Source organism: Sitophilus oryzae, unplaced genomic scaffold (genome assembly GCF_002938485.1).
Source record: "Sitophilus oryzae breed Bouriz unplaced genomic scaffold, Soryzae_2.0 scaffold_227_pilon_pilon, whole genome shotgun sequence".
Classification (NCBI taxonomy): Eukaryota; Metazoa; Arthropoda; class Insecta; order Coleoptera; family Curculionidae; genus Sitophilus; species Sitophilus oryzae.
Genome location: NW_022146782.1, coordinates 4,541,192 through 4,556,537, shown reverse-complemented (window position 1 = coordinate 4,556,537; position 15,346 = coordinate 4,541,192). Strand labels below are relative to the sequence as shown.

The 15,346-nt window shown below is 32.6% G+C and overlaps 1 protein-coding gene across 1 annotated transcript in view; it reads right to left on the bottom strand.

The window, feature by feature from the left end:
* Positions 1-15,346, bottom strand: part of LOC115884383 (E3 ubiquitin-protein ligase Ubr3-like) — a 30,708-nt gene that overhangs the window by 1,801 nt on the left and 13,561 nt on the right. The window contains exons 2-6 of the mRNA XM_030902943.1: positions 11,813-12,026; positions 7,726-7,987; positions 7,305-7,526; positions 4,547-5,000; positions 877-1,103 (exon numbers count right to left, since the gene is read on the bottom strand). Coding sequence (XP_030758803.1) covers positions 877-1,103; positions 4,547-5,000; positions 7,305-7,526; positions 7,726-7,987; positions 11,813-12,026 — 1,379 coding nt within the window. The remainder of the gene's footprint in view (positions 1-876; positions 1,104-4,546; positions 5,001-7,304; positions 7,527-7,725; positions 7,988-11,812; positions 12,027-15,346) is intronic.

The following is a 15,346-nucleotide window of genomic DNA, read 5'->3' as shown; positions in this document are numbered from 1 at the left end:
GCTAGAAACACTTGCATTTTTGGTAAAAATAAGTGGAATTGAGTGGGTGTTCGATAGTGGTCGCGCTATTAGAACTCTGAATTCAAAAATCGATATCTCGAAACCTATTAGAAATAATAGATTGTAGTTTTTTCAAGAACTTTGTTAATATTTCTGCTGTATTTTCTTTGTAGAAAGTATGGGAAAATCTTTATCAATTAAAAAATTATACGATTGCTGAAAATTGCTATGCTCTCAAAGTAAATGGATGGGTTGTTTACAATTTTTCAATGGAAAAAACAACCCTATCGAATTTTTCTGATGTAAACATATTGTAAAATATCCGATTTTGAAAATAAAAAAAAGTTTCAATATCTAAAGTGGTTCTTGAGTTATGGCCTGTTATGTGTTAAAAAGATTTTATCTAGTTATCTCTTGAAAAAAAAATCTTTTAAAAATAAGCGGTTTGCGATCGTTATTTTACTTTACTTGATAGGGAAAGGCATACCGGCAACGCCACAACAGCACACCGTCGCATTTCTCTCACTCCATCTTAATAATATCCCTATGCGATTTACTTCCACACGTGTAAATGCCGACCCAAAAGTAACAGTTGCCAGCACGGTATACACATTGCATGAAACGATTTATTGTATAATAAACAAGAAATAATCACAGAAAAATCTTTGTCAAGAAAAAAGCCAAGCAAATTGGGATAAACAGTATTTTTACGGTTAAAATCCCACTTCTGGTGTCGGATATTAGATTAAAATATTAATAATCTGTCAGTTCATGAAATAATGATTGTTTATGACACTTGGATTTGTCTATACTTATAATATATTTTAGAGATATGACCCTCATTTCTTAATTTTTTATTCAACGACAGATACTCACCACTATGGGTCCTCTATAGTTCGTGACGTCCAACCATTCGTACCATTCTCTCAAGCACGCGCTAAGCACTCGCCTAGTGAGCGGCGCGGTACTTTCATCGGTGAGGTGCGTAACTAATGCCCACATGGGGTAAGCACTAGCCTCCAGCTCAGCGCTAAAAGCTGCGTAGTACGTGTTCGGTTCGAATTCGATGTGTTCGTTCAGTTCTCTTTGGTTCACGTTCATACCTGCATAAAAATAAGAATAATGATTAATACTATAGATTAAACCGAGAGTTAGGACGAAAAACGGATAATTAAACAAAGTGTTTATTAATTATAAAAAGAATATAAAATTGCCAGAGTAACAAAAATTTCGAAATGAGACTATAATAATAAAATTATTAGTTCGGAAGTAGTTAATTAAAAAGTAGTTTACCTGATTAACTACATGTAGTTTTTCTTCAAAAACTACGTCTTTTTCCGTTCATTAACTACATGAAAACTAGTAGTGGGAACTATCGAATGAATACTATCGAAACATTCGATAGTTGCAATTCATTCGAATAATTCGATAGTAAGAAAACATTCGTTGAAAACGATTCGAATAAAAATTATCGAATAGATCCGTCATCTGCCTTGAAATATTGTATTCTAGTAATTCGGCAGCAAAAACCATTCATTTATAAAATTCATTCATTTATGAAATTCATTTATTCGTCAGGATCGATTATAATAAAATATTAACTGAATTTTAGTTGTCGCCCGGCGACGTAGGTTTCTTTCCGAGAAACCCGACAGCAGTCGGTGGCAATGCTATGAAAGAAGCCGGCATCTTTGATTTTTTGCGGAGTCAGATATAGATAAGGACACATTATTTTTTTTATTGAGGTGCTAGTATTTACACAGAAAATACATTATGAAGGGCGCTGTTGCCATATTTTGGCATTAGTTGATATTAGCAAAGAATATTATTGTTTGGCTTTAGTTAGTTAGGGATAGTATGTCTATATATTCTGCATTTTTTTTTATTAATATTCTGTTGTTACACTGCAATAATACTTGTTATTTTGGATGTAAGAACATGAAAGTGATTTTTAATGTTTTTAAGCAAAGACTGGTTTAATAAATAATAATAACAGTAATAATTTGTTATACCTATTAACAACAAAATTTAAAATGATTTAATATCAATATTTTTTTAAGTAGTAGCAAAATATAAACAACAAATTAGATGTCAAAATTATTTATATTAGATCCTATTTAAAAATAATATAGTCTTTAAATTTTTTGGCAACGTTGGTTTGTTAAATAATAATAATTACAGAACTAATTTGTTATATTAACAACAAATTTTAAAATCATGAAATATAAACATTTATTAATTTTCTAAGCATGCAGTGTAATGGAACGAAAATATAAATAAAAAATTAGAAATCAAAATTATTTATATTAGGTGCTTTATATCTCTATTTAAAAATTATATTAATTAATTATATTACTTTTACTGGCATTTACTTTAAAAAATAAATGAAATATTTCTTCGCAAAAAACTACATGTAAGAGAATTAGCATAAACAAAATACAAACATCGTTAACTTTTTTTTAAAATTGGCACGTGTAAAACTTTCAATTTAATTTTCTCACCCCATAGTTTGAGTTCGATAACCCCCCATTTACTTAACCACATTACTTAAATATGATTATTAAGTTCAACTAATTCATATTATTAAAACATCTAAAATACAAATATGTATTTTTAAAATTAATTGTAAGTTCATCTCATCTCTCTTAAAAATTGCTACTTCTCAAAATTTCCCATTAAAAAATAGACCATATACCATATAAAATTAAATAACTGAAAGATCGGACTACGGAAAACAACACAAATTTTCGGAAAAATTTTGACCACCTGCACATGCACACAATCGTCAATAAATAAAATTAAAAAATAACTACTATTTTAGTATTTTAACTATTTTAATAAATGCAAAAATAGCACAGTATTTATACGGCGAAGTTATAAAAATTTGGAAGAACTAATAATGCACTGGCGCATACAAAAATCAAACGAATACTAAATTTCATTTATCAAAAGCATTCGATAGTCGTGGCTCAACGATAACCATTTAGTCGCACGGCGAGGTTGTCACATATGCTTTAGTATACAAATGAATGAATGATTTTATTCGAATAAAACCATTCGATAGTTGAAATCATTCATTCATTAACCATTCGATAGTCTAATTCATTCGATAGTTCCCATCGCTAATGTGAATGGTTATATTTAAAGCCATATTTCCTCTGTTTTCTTAAATACATTATATGTTTTTTAAAGCTTCAACTTATTATCACCTCACCTCAAATCTTTGACATTTGAAAGTTACATACATATGTTACATAAACTACACCGTTTAGTACATAAACTACATGTTTATACTCTGTTTTTTTTCTTAGGTAAGATTTCGACAGACGATGACAGAAGAAAAGCAGATGACGTCCCATACCAATCTATTTATTTTATTAAAAAAAGTTTCTAATAATTTTTAAGTTATCTATGGATGGGTTTAAATATAAATCCATCATGCGTTGTGTCTTGTTGTTTTTAACCAGTTTTATTGGTTTATTTAAAAAATGACAGATCTTATTTCAATTTTATTGGTTTGACGGAACGATGAACGATAAACGGACGCCGATGCGTATGAACTCGCCTTTAGATTTTTGTCATTTTTTGACGCTTGTCAAAGTCTTGCCAAATTATAGGTTATAATTTTGTGTCAACTTTTGTTAAATACCCTGTGTTTTGGAAGATGATGCATTTTGATTCGTTGATTATTACGTGTGTTTTGTGTCTTTTGAAGTCAAGTGGAGGAAAATCAGTGAAAATTAACTGTAGACCCAGAGCACAGTTTATGGTTAATACTCGCTACCCAGGCAGAAAATGTCTTATACACCAATGAAGTTGCCATCGTTAAAGTTTGTATACCATCTCGTCGTAGATAAGTGCATCTCGTATATGGTAGAAGGACCAAACTAAACACATACTAAAAACTGGAGTAGCTGTAAAACTTTCTATATCGACATCATACGATAGGTAAATAATGGATTTTAGTACTGCAGAAAAATAATGTCAAAAGGTACTGGTTTAAAAAATTAAGATTAAAGTTAATTAATCAACCTTTAAGGTATAAAATTTGGTAGGTGCTATTATTAATAAAATAGTTTGTTTTATTTATCTATGTTGTTTTATTTATTCCTGGAATATTACAAATTTGTATTTGTACATAAGTTATATTGATAAATATAATCATAAATGCTTGAGTAGTTTCATAAAGCTTGAAAGTAAAAATAGTTCTTTTATATTTTTTTTGGTATGTAGTGTCTTGTTCTTGTTTGTTTTGTATTAACACATACCGGTTTTATTAAATAAAATAACTCGATTACATTTTTTCAGTTTTTATACAGTTTTTTTCACAATATTTTGAAGTAATCACTTGTCATCTTGTCAATCAAATTTTAAATATTTCCTGCTATGCGTTCCAGTTGTACCAACTTATTTCTTTGTAAAATAAAATAAACTACTTTGAAATTAAAATGACAGACACATCTATCATTGTCAAGGATCTTCTCGTTGGACAGACTATAGTTTTTAAAAGTAACATGTAGTTTTCCGAACCTTGCCTACAACTTACCTTGAAACATGGCTAAAAAGGCAAACCACATCTGCAACAGCGTGTCGTCGGCCATGAATTTCAAGGCCACGGGCCTGTGAGAGAGCACGTTGTTGAGGTCCGACACCAGAGGCCAATAGCAGTGGTCCTTCATGACAGGTTTGGCGCAGTCCACCACGTAGTGACAGTTCTCGTTGGCATAGTGCAGGGTGTTCTGTATGAGTATCTTGCTCATCATGCTCTTCAAGCTGACCACCATGACGTGCAAGAGGTTGAGCTGCTCGGTCATGCGCAGCGCCAGGCTCTCGTTGCTGAACAGTTGGACGCTGACGTGCACCACCCTGTTACTTAACGTGTCGGGATCGGCACTATTCTCGAGCATGATGCTGATTCGGCTGTAGTGCAGCACGAACGCGCGCGTCAATGCTTCCTTGTAGTCCTGATCCGGCAACATGTTAAGTAGCAGACACACCACCTGCAGAAAGAAGCATTTTTTACTATAAAATGTATACAGGGTTGTTCACCACATACGACACGGAGTATTGTAGCTAAACGATGGGATTTTTACAAATTTTAAGTTTTGGGTTCGTTGAAGGACTATTAGAGCTACAATTTAAAAATATTTTTACAAGATACAGAGTGTCCCAAATAAATAAAAAATATCAAAATTGCATTTTTTTTTAAATGGAACACCCTGTATATTATTGCATTTTTAGTTTCTACGATTAAAATAAAGGTAAATTTGATTAAGGTTTATTATATTTAAACCTTACCGTTTTTGAAATATTTTCAATTTTGTGAAATTGCAGTAAAAATTTTAGGCTTCATTTCTCCAGGGGTATCAAAGTTTTTAATACTAAATATTTACTGAAGTTTATTTATTGTTCAGTTATTGTGTTGCAATAATAAAAATTATACCACCTTACACAGAGTGTCTAAAGATTTATTTTAAATAATTATTAGCTTCAAACGGCAAAAACTTGTTTAATTTAAATGGAACACCCTGTATATTTTACGAGAATCAGATGCACAATTAAATTGTCTATCAAATTATGTTATACCATTTTTTACCTATCTCTTTAAGTTTCTTGTAATTAAAATGCATTTTCTTGTAATTTAGGACTTATTTATCAATATACCTATGGAATATTGACATTTTAGATTATTTTTAAAGATGTACCAAATTTTTAAAGAGTACAGATACTAATATTGTCGATATAATTTGTTTATTTCATTAAAAATTAAAAAAAAACTGTTTAAATATTTGTTAAAGAGGATCAATTAATATCATTCCAGTATTCAAACTACATTAACTGACTGTTTGCGTTGATTAATAATAATTACTCCAAATACTAGAAAACTGAATTTTGTATGGGTATTAGACAGTGTGATAAAAAGTAACACCTTAAAAATGATATTTCATTTTTTAATAAATGTTTATTTACAACCACAGAGACTTTAATTTCGATAACTTATTATTATATTTATTTCTGACTCAAATCCATATTTATTTAGAATAATTTATTAACGAACACACAATTAAGTATGTAATTAATTAGTATATGGGCGGAAATAATGGTGTTATATTTAATTAATGGTATACTCTTTTATAAAGATTTAAATAGTTTTCTTTTTGCATACAAATGGGCTAGTAATATTATCGCTTTGCTAAAAACGATAATATTACTAGCCTGTACATTTTGTACATTTGTTGCTTTAAAAACAATCTAAAATGTCAATATTCCATGGGTATATTGATAAATGAGGTCTAAATTATAAGAAAATGCATTTTCTACGAAAACTTGAAGGGATAGGTAAAAAATGGTATAATACAATTTGATAGACAATTAAATTTTGTATCCGATTCTCCTAAAATATACAGGGTGTTCTATTTAAATTAAAGAAGTTAATGGCGTTTAAAGCTAGAAATTATTTAAAATAAATTTTTAGACACTCTGTATAAGGTAGTATTATTTTTATTATTGCAACACAATAACTGATCAATAAATAAACTTCAGTAAATATTTAGTATTAAAACTTTGATACCCTTGGAGAAATGAAACCTTAAAATTTTTACTGCAATTTCACAAAATTGAAAATATTTCAAAAACGGTAAGGTTTAAGTATAATAAACCTTAATCAAATTTACCTTTATTTTAATCGTAGAAACTAAAAATGTAATAATATACAGGGTGTTCCATTTAAAAAAATACAACTTTGATATTTTTTACTTAAAATTATTTTTAAATTGTACCTCTAATAGTCCTTCATCGAACCCAAAACTTGAAATTTGTAAAAATTTAATCGTTTAGCTACAATACTCCGTGTCGTATGTGGTGAACAACCCTGTATACTATAACTCTGTTACAATTTTTCGATAAACCTACTCCTTAAAAAATTATTCACGATTAAAATTAACCACTCGGTAAATTCCTAAATTCTTCAACTTTTTTGACAAAATTAAAATTATTTTTGAAAAATTTAATCTATTACTGTAAAATGTATAATTCTGATGGTGTTCAGGTTGGGAATTAAGAAATCTTCAAGTCTAATCAAGTTTAAATCATTTAAGCTGATTTATTTTAATAAACATTGTTTTTAACAGTTGCTATGGAACAAATTTTAACAGTTGCTATGGAAACAAGTAAATATTGTCTACGTTTATGGCCAATTTTATTTTCATTTTGCGACCAACTTACTACTAGCAATTGTACCAACTTATTTCCTTGTAAAATAAAATATAAACAACTCCAAATTAAAATGACAGACTATACTATACCTTTTGGGGAAATTCGAACTTGACAGTCCAAAACACTAGCTCCTCCAAAAAGGTTTTATGCACCAGATTTTCTTGCAATGGCGCACAGTCTTTCAGCTCTTCGCAGGGCTCGGGATTGGGCAGCGACTTCAGCGCCTCCTCGTATATCCTTTTCAGTTCCAAAAAATACTGGGCATATTCAGTTTCTATACTATCCGGAATCTCATTCAAACTCTTGTATTTCTACAAAGAAAAAATAAAGATGAAGTACTTGACAGAAAATTACTCAATAACCACGGTACAGAGAAAAAAACGGCGTCAAAAGCGGCTGCGGAATGACACACTGTTGCAGATGTGGATTGCCAAAATTCCCATCGATTGTCATTCCCCAACCGTCTCTGACGCCGTTTTTTTTTCGATCGTATGGTTTTTTCAAGCTTACGGTTGGATTGGTTAGAGCTGTGGTCATGACCCTCCTCATCAAGCCTCCCATGTTGTTGAAGTCCAACAGCATGCTGATGAAGGAATCGGCTTGCTGAATGGCGCCCTTGTGCATGTCTGGCGAATTCTCTTTGCTGTTTTCTCTCAGATGTTGGATGAGCCTCAGAATGATACGGGGCATCATGGCCTCTGCCACGCACATGAGATCGCTTGGGGCGTTGCCTTTGCTGGAGGTTTTGTTTGGCCCGTGTCTATCGCAAAACCTGGAATAGATTAGATAGATAGATAATTTATTTGTCCAAAAACTCTACAAGAAATATTCAAAAAGTGCAATTTTGAGAAACACCTCACTGTAGTATTGGGATACCATACCATAACATGATACACCGATGCTTCCAAAATCAAAGCATTAAAATATGCGTACAACTTATCTTAGCTTGAGAGCCTGAGGAAGTATCTCTCTCTCTCTCTCTCTCTCGTAAGTAGATTAGGTGTGTAAAATATTATATATATTTTTTACTTCATAATTATGATTTTCCCTTGTTTTAAAAATAACGCCACAATTTTTTGGCGCCCAACGTGGGTCTCTCTCTTTTTTTTGACAATTTAACGAATAACCAACCGTCTGTTCAACGTCACGTCATCATTATTTATCAAATACGCCTTTTAGGGTGTGTCTGAGATCAGTTCATATTGTTTAGAAAATATTAAGTACGTTCTGAAATTATTAATTGAGTGAGCTCCTATTTTATTAAATTCCTGTAGGTATGTTAGGCCTTTATTTATTTTGATTGTTTTTCAATTTATAATTTTAGGAGCATAGCGGGTGCGTCTCAAAAGTGGCTCACCCTTATAACTTTTTTATTTTTTCAGATAAAAAAAACCAGATTTGGTATGTTAGTATATGACATAAATTAGGATTGATTGACGTATTCAATTGTTTTCGGTCACTTTCTCTTTCACCGGAAATGGCTACAACTTTTGATTTTTAAATGGCACCCTCGCTATTTTTTCTACTTTATTCAATAGAAAATGACACTCCGAATCGAATGACATCATATGTCAATTTTTTACATATTCGCTCAAAAAAAAATTGTATTTTAAATTTTTGAGTGCCATGGCTGTGTTAAAAACACTAATTTTTAAGCAAGGAGCCTTGGAAAAATAAATTTGATCGTCTAATGTTTTTAGTGTCTTGTCCTGGCCGGTTAAAAGATGCCCAAATCGTATTTTTAATCATATCTCAATTTTTTCAAATGGAACGAGGGTAGCTCATTAGCACATTTGGAAAAAGCATTTTTTTACGAATAATTTGATACCACACACTTGGCATTTCGAGTCAAATTGTCGTTATGATGTTACAATTTCAAATAAACCATATGCGAAAATGTCAAAACTTGACATATGATATAAATACCGAAGGTGCCATGTAAAAACCAAAAATTGTGTTCATTTCCGGTGAAACCAATCTAGCAAGTAGATTGGGTATGTAAAATATTGGATATTTTTTTACTTCATATTATGATAAGTTTTTTTCCTTTCTTAAAAAAAGCCACAATCTTTTGGCGCCCAACGTGGGTCTCTTTTTTTTACCGACTTCATATTAGAAAAGAACATCAGAAACGATCAGACGAACATCAGACAACTATCGACTTATACTAGGTCGATACAAGATCGAACATCTATCTTATTGAATCCGAGTGCATCCCTAATAGTATCTATCTTTAACGTCTATGACGGGTAAGCGATGTTTTGTTTTACATAATAATTTCGATGCGGCCTCACTTACGCTTTAATTACTTAGAAAAATGGAATGGAGGAGAGATGCAATTACCTGTTGGGCACGGTTCAGCTGTCACCGCGGTTACTGCGATGGTGAAATTGTTGCCTTTTCATAAAAGAACCACCGAGAACCGCCGTCCAAAAGGAATATTTAATGAGTGCGACTCGAAACAGGTAATTTAGAATATCAAACAAGGTACTTTTAGTACGTTTAGTTTAAAATATACTGGGCGATCTGAACTGTAGAATATCAGAGGAAATAGAGCTAACTGTGTCCCCCTTTCTTTAGTTTTAGTAGGTACGTTTTTTGGCATTGTCCAGTATTGAGCCTTTAACTAGTTCTGAGCTCGGGGTTGGCAGATAAAGATCGTGCTCCGCATTCCTAAGTGGATAGTTGTAAGATGGCCTTTTCGGAATAGCACATATGTGCTTGCGGATTAAGCAAACGGATTTAAAAATGAATAAGGAAGAGTCAGTATTTCGATTTTTTTAAAGAAATTCTCGCAGTGAGTTCTAGTGATCAGTCCCAATAAATATCGAACTGCTCTCTTTTGAAGTTTGAAAATACGATCAAATTTTGTCGCGCAGCAAGTACCCCAGAATAGTAATAATGTTTATTTGTATACATAATAAATTAAATTATAACAATAAATCTACAATAAACATAAACATAAATAAGCATCAGAAAAAAAAAATATCTTTTTTGTGAGAGGCATATGAAAGAATGGAAGACAGAAATTTGCTGACAACTATATATTGGGACAGCACAACAAGAAATTTGTTTAATACGGAGTTACCTACGAAATCACCTTTCGCCTTAACAACTGCCTGAACTCTTAATGGCATTGTATTTACCAAAGATTGGCACATTTGAGGAGAAAAATTCCAAATTTCCTGCAGTTTTGTCCGAAAATCAAAAATTGTTCGTTGAGGGGGGTTTCTTAAATATTGCTTCATTTTATGCCACACAGTTTCTATAACATTGAGGTCCGGACTACTTGCAGGATGGGATAGAACTTTTATATTATTATTACCGAAACAATTTTTAGTTGATTTCGCTGAATGGCACGATGCTCCATCTTGTTGGAAAATATAGTCTTCGTTTGGAAACAATTCTTGAGCACTAGGCAAAAGTGAGGTCTCAAGTATGTGTTGATATTTTTGGGCGTTAACAGTACCATCTATAAAATTTAATTTGCCCAAACCTCTTGCTGACATGCAACCCCAAACGATAATCCCCTTAGGAAATTTAACAACCCTCTTTAAGCAATCTTTATGAAAGGCTTCTGCTTTATTTCGTATTATTCGTTTTCGATGATCTCCAACGCAAACATCAAATTTAGACTCATCGCTAAATATGACCTTATTCCAATCATTTTGTGTCCACGATAATTTAGATTTTGCCCAATTGTAGCGATTTTTCTTTTGAATTTCTCTCAGTAGCGGTTTTTCTTTGGCCTAAATAAGAATTTGTATCAATAATCTTCAGGTAATTGATTATCACACAAAATAAAGTTTACCTTGTAAAACCCCAGACCGCATTTATGGATATATTTTCGGCAACATTCTCTTGATATATTTAAACCAGTTACAGTATTCCATTTAACTGTTACTTCGCGAAGAGTACTTCTTCTCGCAGACTTGCAAATTTTTACTAAATTTCGTAAATCTCTCGGAGATACAACTTTTGGCCTTCCCGAACTTTTACATCTAACGTCTACGTTGGCAGATTCGCCGTATTTTTTTATTAGATTAAAGACCGTGGTTTTTGGAATACTTAAATCATCAGAAATTTTTCGAATTGTTTTTCCCGTACTGTATTGACGAATGATAATTTCGCGTAGTTTTTGATTTGTAGCTTTTCCACGGACTATTACTTTGGATTAAATTAACAAAATTGAAAATTAAAAAAATTAAAATTTCTTACAGTAAATCTCACTACTCAAAGTATCGAGTCACTTACAAGCTGTCAATGCCGAAGTAAACAGTTTGCGACATTTGTGACGTTTATAGCAAAGCCGCCTATGATGATATTAATTATTTAAAAATACTTGTCCCAACATTTAATTGTCAGCAAATTTGTCCTTTTATGAACAAAATCCGCTACTGTAAATATGGACTGATTTACAAATTCATAAAAATATTGTCAAGTTGTTTAGGATATATGGCTATGTTTATATTTAAAAAATTAAACATATATTTTTCAGTCATTTTGAAAAACCAGGGCAATAATTCCAAAATATGACCTTGTCCCAACATATAGTTGTTAGGGCTCGTCTTAATTGACTATTAATGAGACTACATACCCCGTTTCTTTCATGACAGATGTGTCGCCGCAATCGCAAGCGCCTCCCGCCTGTGACAGGAACATGTTGAAGTCGTGCCGGTGGTGGTTCCCCTTTTTGAAACACTCGGTACAGAGGGACATACAGGGCGATATGCCGCAGGTGCGGCACCGGTACGCTACGAAATTGGGCGTCCATACCAAGCCGCAGGTCGTGGCGTTGTCGTAGGCTCGTACTGAAACAAAAAAAAAATGAAAATTTATCATATTTCGTAAAGGCACAAAATAAAATATAGGCGATACCAATTAAAGTTTTAGTTACGTAATCGAGGGCGCGATTTTTAAATTCATTGTTGCCAACCATGGACTGGAATTTAAATTTCCCGCTGGGGATTCAGGTGGTAACTCTGCTGTAAAAAAGGTCAAGTTGTCACTAATTTATTTTTGTTGCCTAATATACTTTGTGTAAAACTTGGAAAATAAATTTGTTATAATAATGCTTTTATTTATTCACTAAGTATATATTCTAATAAAGAATATGCTTTCCTTCAGAAACTCTCTATTTATTTATCTAGTAATGCTAAAACACTCTATTTGAAAGTCGATTAGAGAAAAGAGTATGATTCATTGGCAAGCGATGTGAATATTTGTGATCAGGTAAAATTGTGATGCAAGAGGAGGCTTAGCTTGCCGGCGCGCGGCAGGTCAGTCAGTAGTTGATACAGGTGGATGACACTTCTTATGGGAGAACTGGCAATGGTTGAAAACTTGACTACAAGCGATTTTCTAGGAATCTTCCTTACCGATAAATTATTGACAAGAGTGACAGATAAAACCTTGACATTCTTTCAGTATAACAGTTCATCTCTTTTTCTTTCTAAAGTGTGCGTTGAAAGGAGACAAAAACAATTTTTGGTGACCCATAATTTGTTATTCGAACACCACTTTTCTCCTTGTCGGGTCGTTGACGTTGACTTGTCGCCATTTTATTTCTTTTGTTTACACGCTGCAGTTTGCTTTGTAAATTTAATACATACATGATTTAGGCAAATATAGGTTTTTGATAAAACTCTTTGGACTAACGTGTAGGTAAGTGTTGATAAATAAGTTTTTTTCATCTTAACATGCTCATTGTCATTCTCCTGATTTAGGTGACAGAAAAGGATCATCAAATCAAATTGAATTTTATATTTCTTCATCCCAGGACCGATGATACCTTCCTAAATATCAACGAGATGAGCCATCGGAAGAAAGGGACCATAGTACAAAACAGAAAGGTGATCTTTTTTCTTTCCACTTAGGATATTGAAATTATTATATACTGTAGTCACAGTGTTCGGTATTATGCTCTGAGAAATATAGATAAACAAAGAACAACAGATATAAAGCATCCCAGAGGAAAAGAGAGGCAATACCTGTACTCTCTCTCTGATATTTGTGAAAGTTACGGCAAAGTATTGTTGTAAATGTCATCTTTTTAATCGACCTGAAAACTTCGAGCAAAAGATGACACTTTCAAATACCCTGACAGATATCAGAGACGATACAAGTTTTTCCTCTCTTTTCCCCTGGAATACTTTTAATTTATTATTCTTTGTTTATCTAGATTTCTAAGAGCACTATGAACGAACTCAGCTTGTATGTTTGAAATAATCGTCCAGTTGGCTTAAAAATGATGATCGATGACATTTCCTATTATAATTTTACTTTCAAAATTATGATATATATATCTTCATTTCTAAGCCATCTATGACGCCATTTTTTTCAGTTTTGTTATAATTAATTTTGTCTCTTGATATACTTGTAACATTATTCTTGTAATTTTATTAATTTATTTTGGTGAAATTCATTTCTGTTGTATATTTGATATTGATATTAAACATATTTTTAAAAAATGGTGTATTTTTTGTGTTTTTATCTATGTCATAATTAAAAATAAATGAAGAATTAAAATTTTTATTTTTAAACTTCCCGCCATGCGTGACAATCTAGTCCGTAGTTCCTACAAGCGATATTGGGGGCGCTAGTAGCAGTAGACTTGTCAACAGTGTCAAATTTAAACGTCAATTTCACTTTCCAATATTTAGCAAGGCGCTCGCACTTCTCCTTGTGTATGTGTTTTGTGAGTTGATAGGCCGGCCGGCCGTGTAGTGTTGTGTTTTGTCACAGAGCTGACAAATGTGGGTTGCGAGTCTTTTGACTAACATAGTTGCAAGTCGTTTGACTGTAAGCCAACGGGGTCGTTTGACCACAGGAAGAAAACCTCTTGTGACGTCCTGCCTTCGAGATGGTCTTGAGAGTTTGAGGTCTCCATAATGTCTTCTCGATTGACGATGCGGCGCACGGTGGGGTATTAGCATGAAAAAGGTGATCGAAACTCGAAAAAGCAAATGTGTTTAAGATTTCCCCAAAAAAGATAAATGATAAGTTAAATCATCTCTGCCATGAATGGCGTTGCTATGGGTGTGTTTAGTTACATTTATTTGTTTCAACGAAACGTCAAAGTTGTTACTTCTCACAGATAAGAGGTAAATGGCTAAATTTTATGTTTAAAATTATAAATTGTTGTTGTTCTTGTGCTCTTTTTACGTTGATATTATTATTTTGATTGAAAATGGCTCAGCAAGCTGCAGGTATGTATTCTACAAAAGCGTATTATTTATTTTGATATTCTCTATACTAACGATTTTTTTTGCAACTAAAAGTTAGGCGTTCAGAAAATTTGATTAAATTTGTGACATTTTCATTATACTTAGAGATTTAGTTGCGCATTTCGAAGAATTCAGCATATTGTCTATATACGTTTTACTTAGTAAACATTGGGCTTTCATACAGTAAAATAAAATACTGCGACTTTTTGCGATTTTGCTGATAAAATGAGAAAAACATTCTTGGTTTCCTCTAATTTGCCAATCAGTGATATACTAATGCGAGATGTAAACCGCGATGGCATTGTTGTGTACAAAGCGATCGCATTAGTGCCATTAGCAGTATAGCACAATTTGGCATTAGTAGCGACTTTAGTGGTATGGGCATTGCTCGCGGATCAGTCGTAGCATTAGTAGTAGTAGTTGCGATATTACTACTGGCACTGACCGTGGAAACACTGGAACAGTGATTTTTCTTTCTTTTTTTAGAATCGACGAATTATCCTTTATTTTGTTCATATTATTTCCTCTTTAATTGAAAATAGCAATAATTTATATAAGGTCTACATAAAAAAATTTCGATCAACTATCAGTGTCAAATACCCCACTGTGCGGCGTTGGGATAGTGAGCTACCCAATTAGCTTATTCGATTGGGATGCGAATCTGTTTAGCGGCAGAATTGCGTCCGGGGGAAGCCCCTATACCATTCCAAACCAAACCAAACCAATAGATCCGAATAATATATGAATTAGATGGAAGATATGGAATGGGATATATTGAAAAGAATATCAGTGATGTCAGTGGCTAGGGGGCGGAGTACCTCCGGGTGAGTCTTACTATTTAACTATCAATTTTATCCAGATCAGTAAATGTTTGTTTTGTTATTATCATGTACAATGAGAGAGTG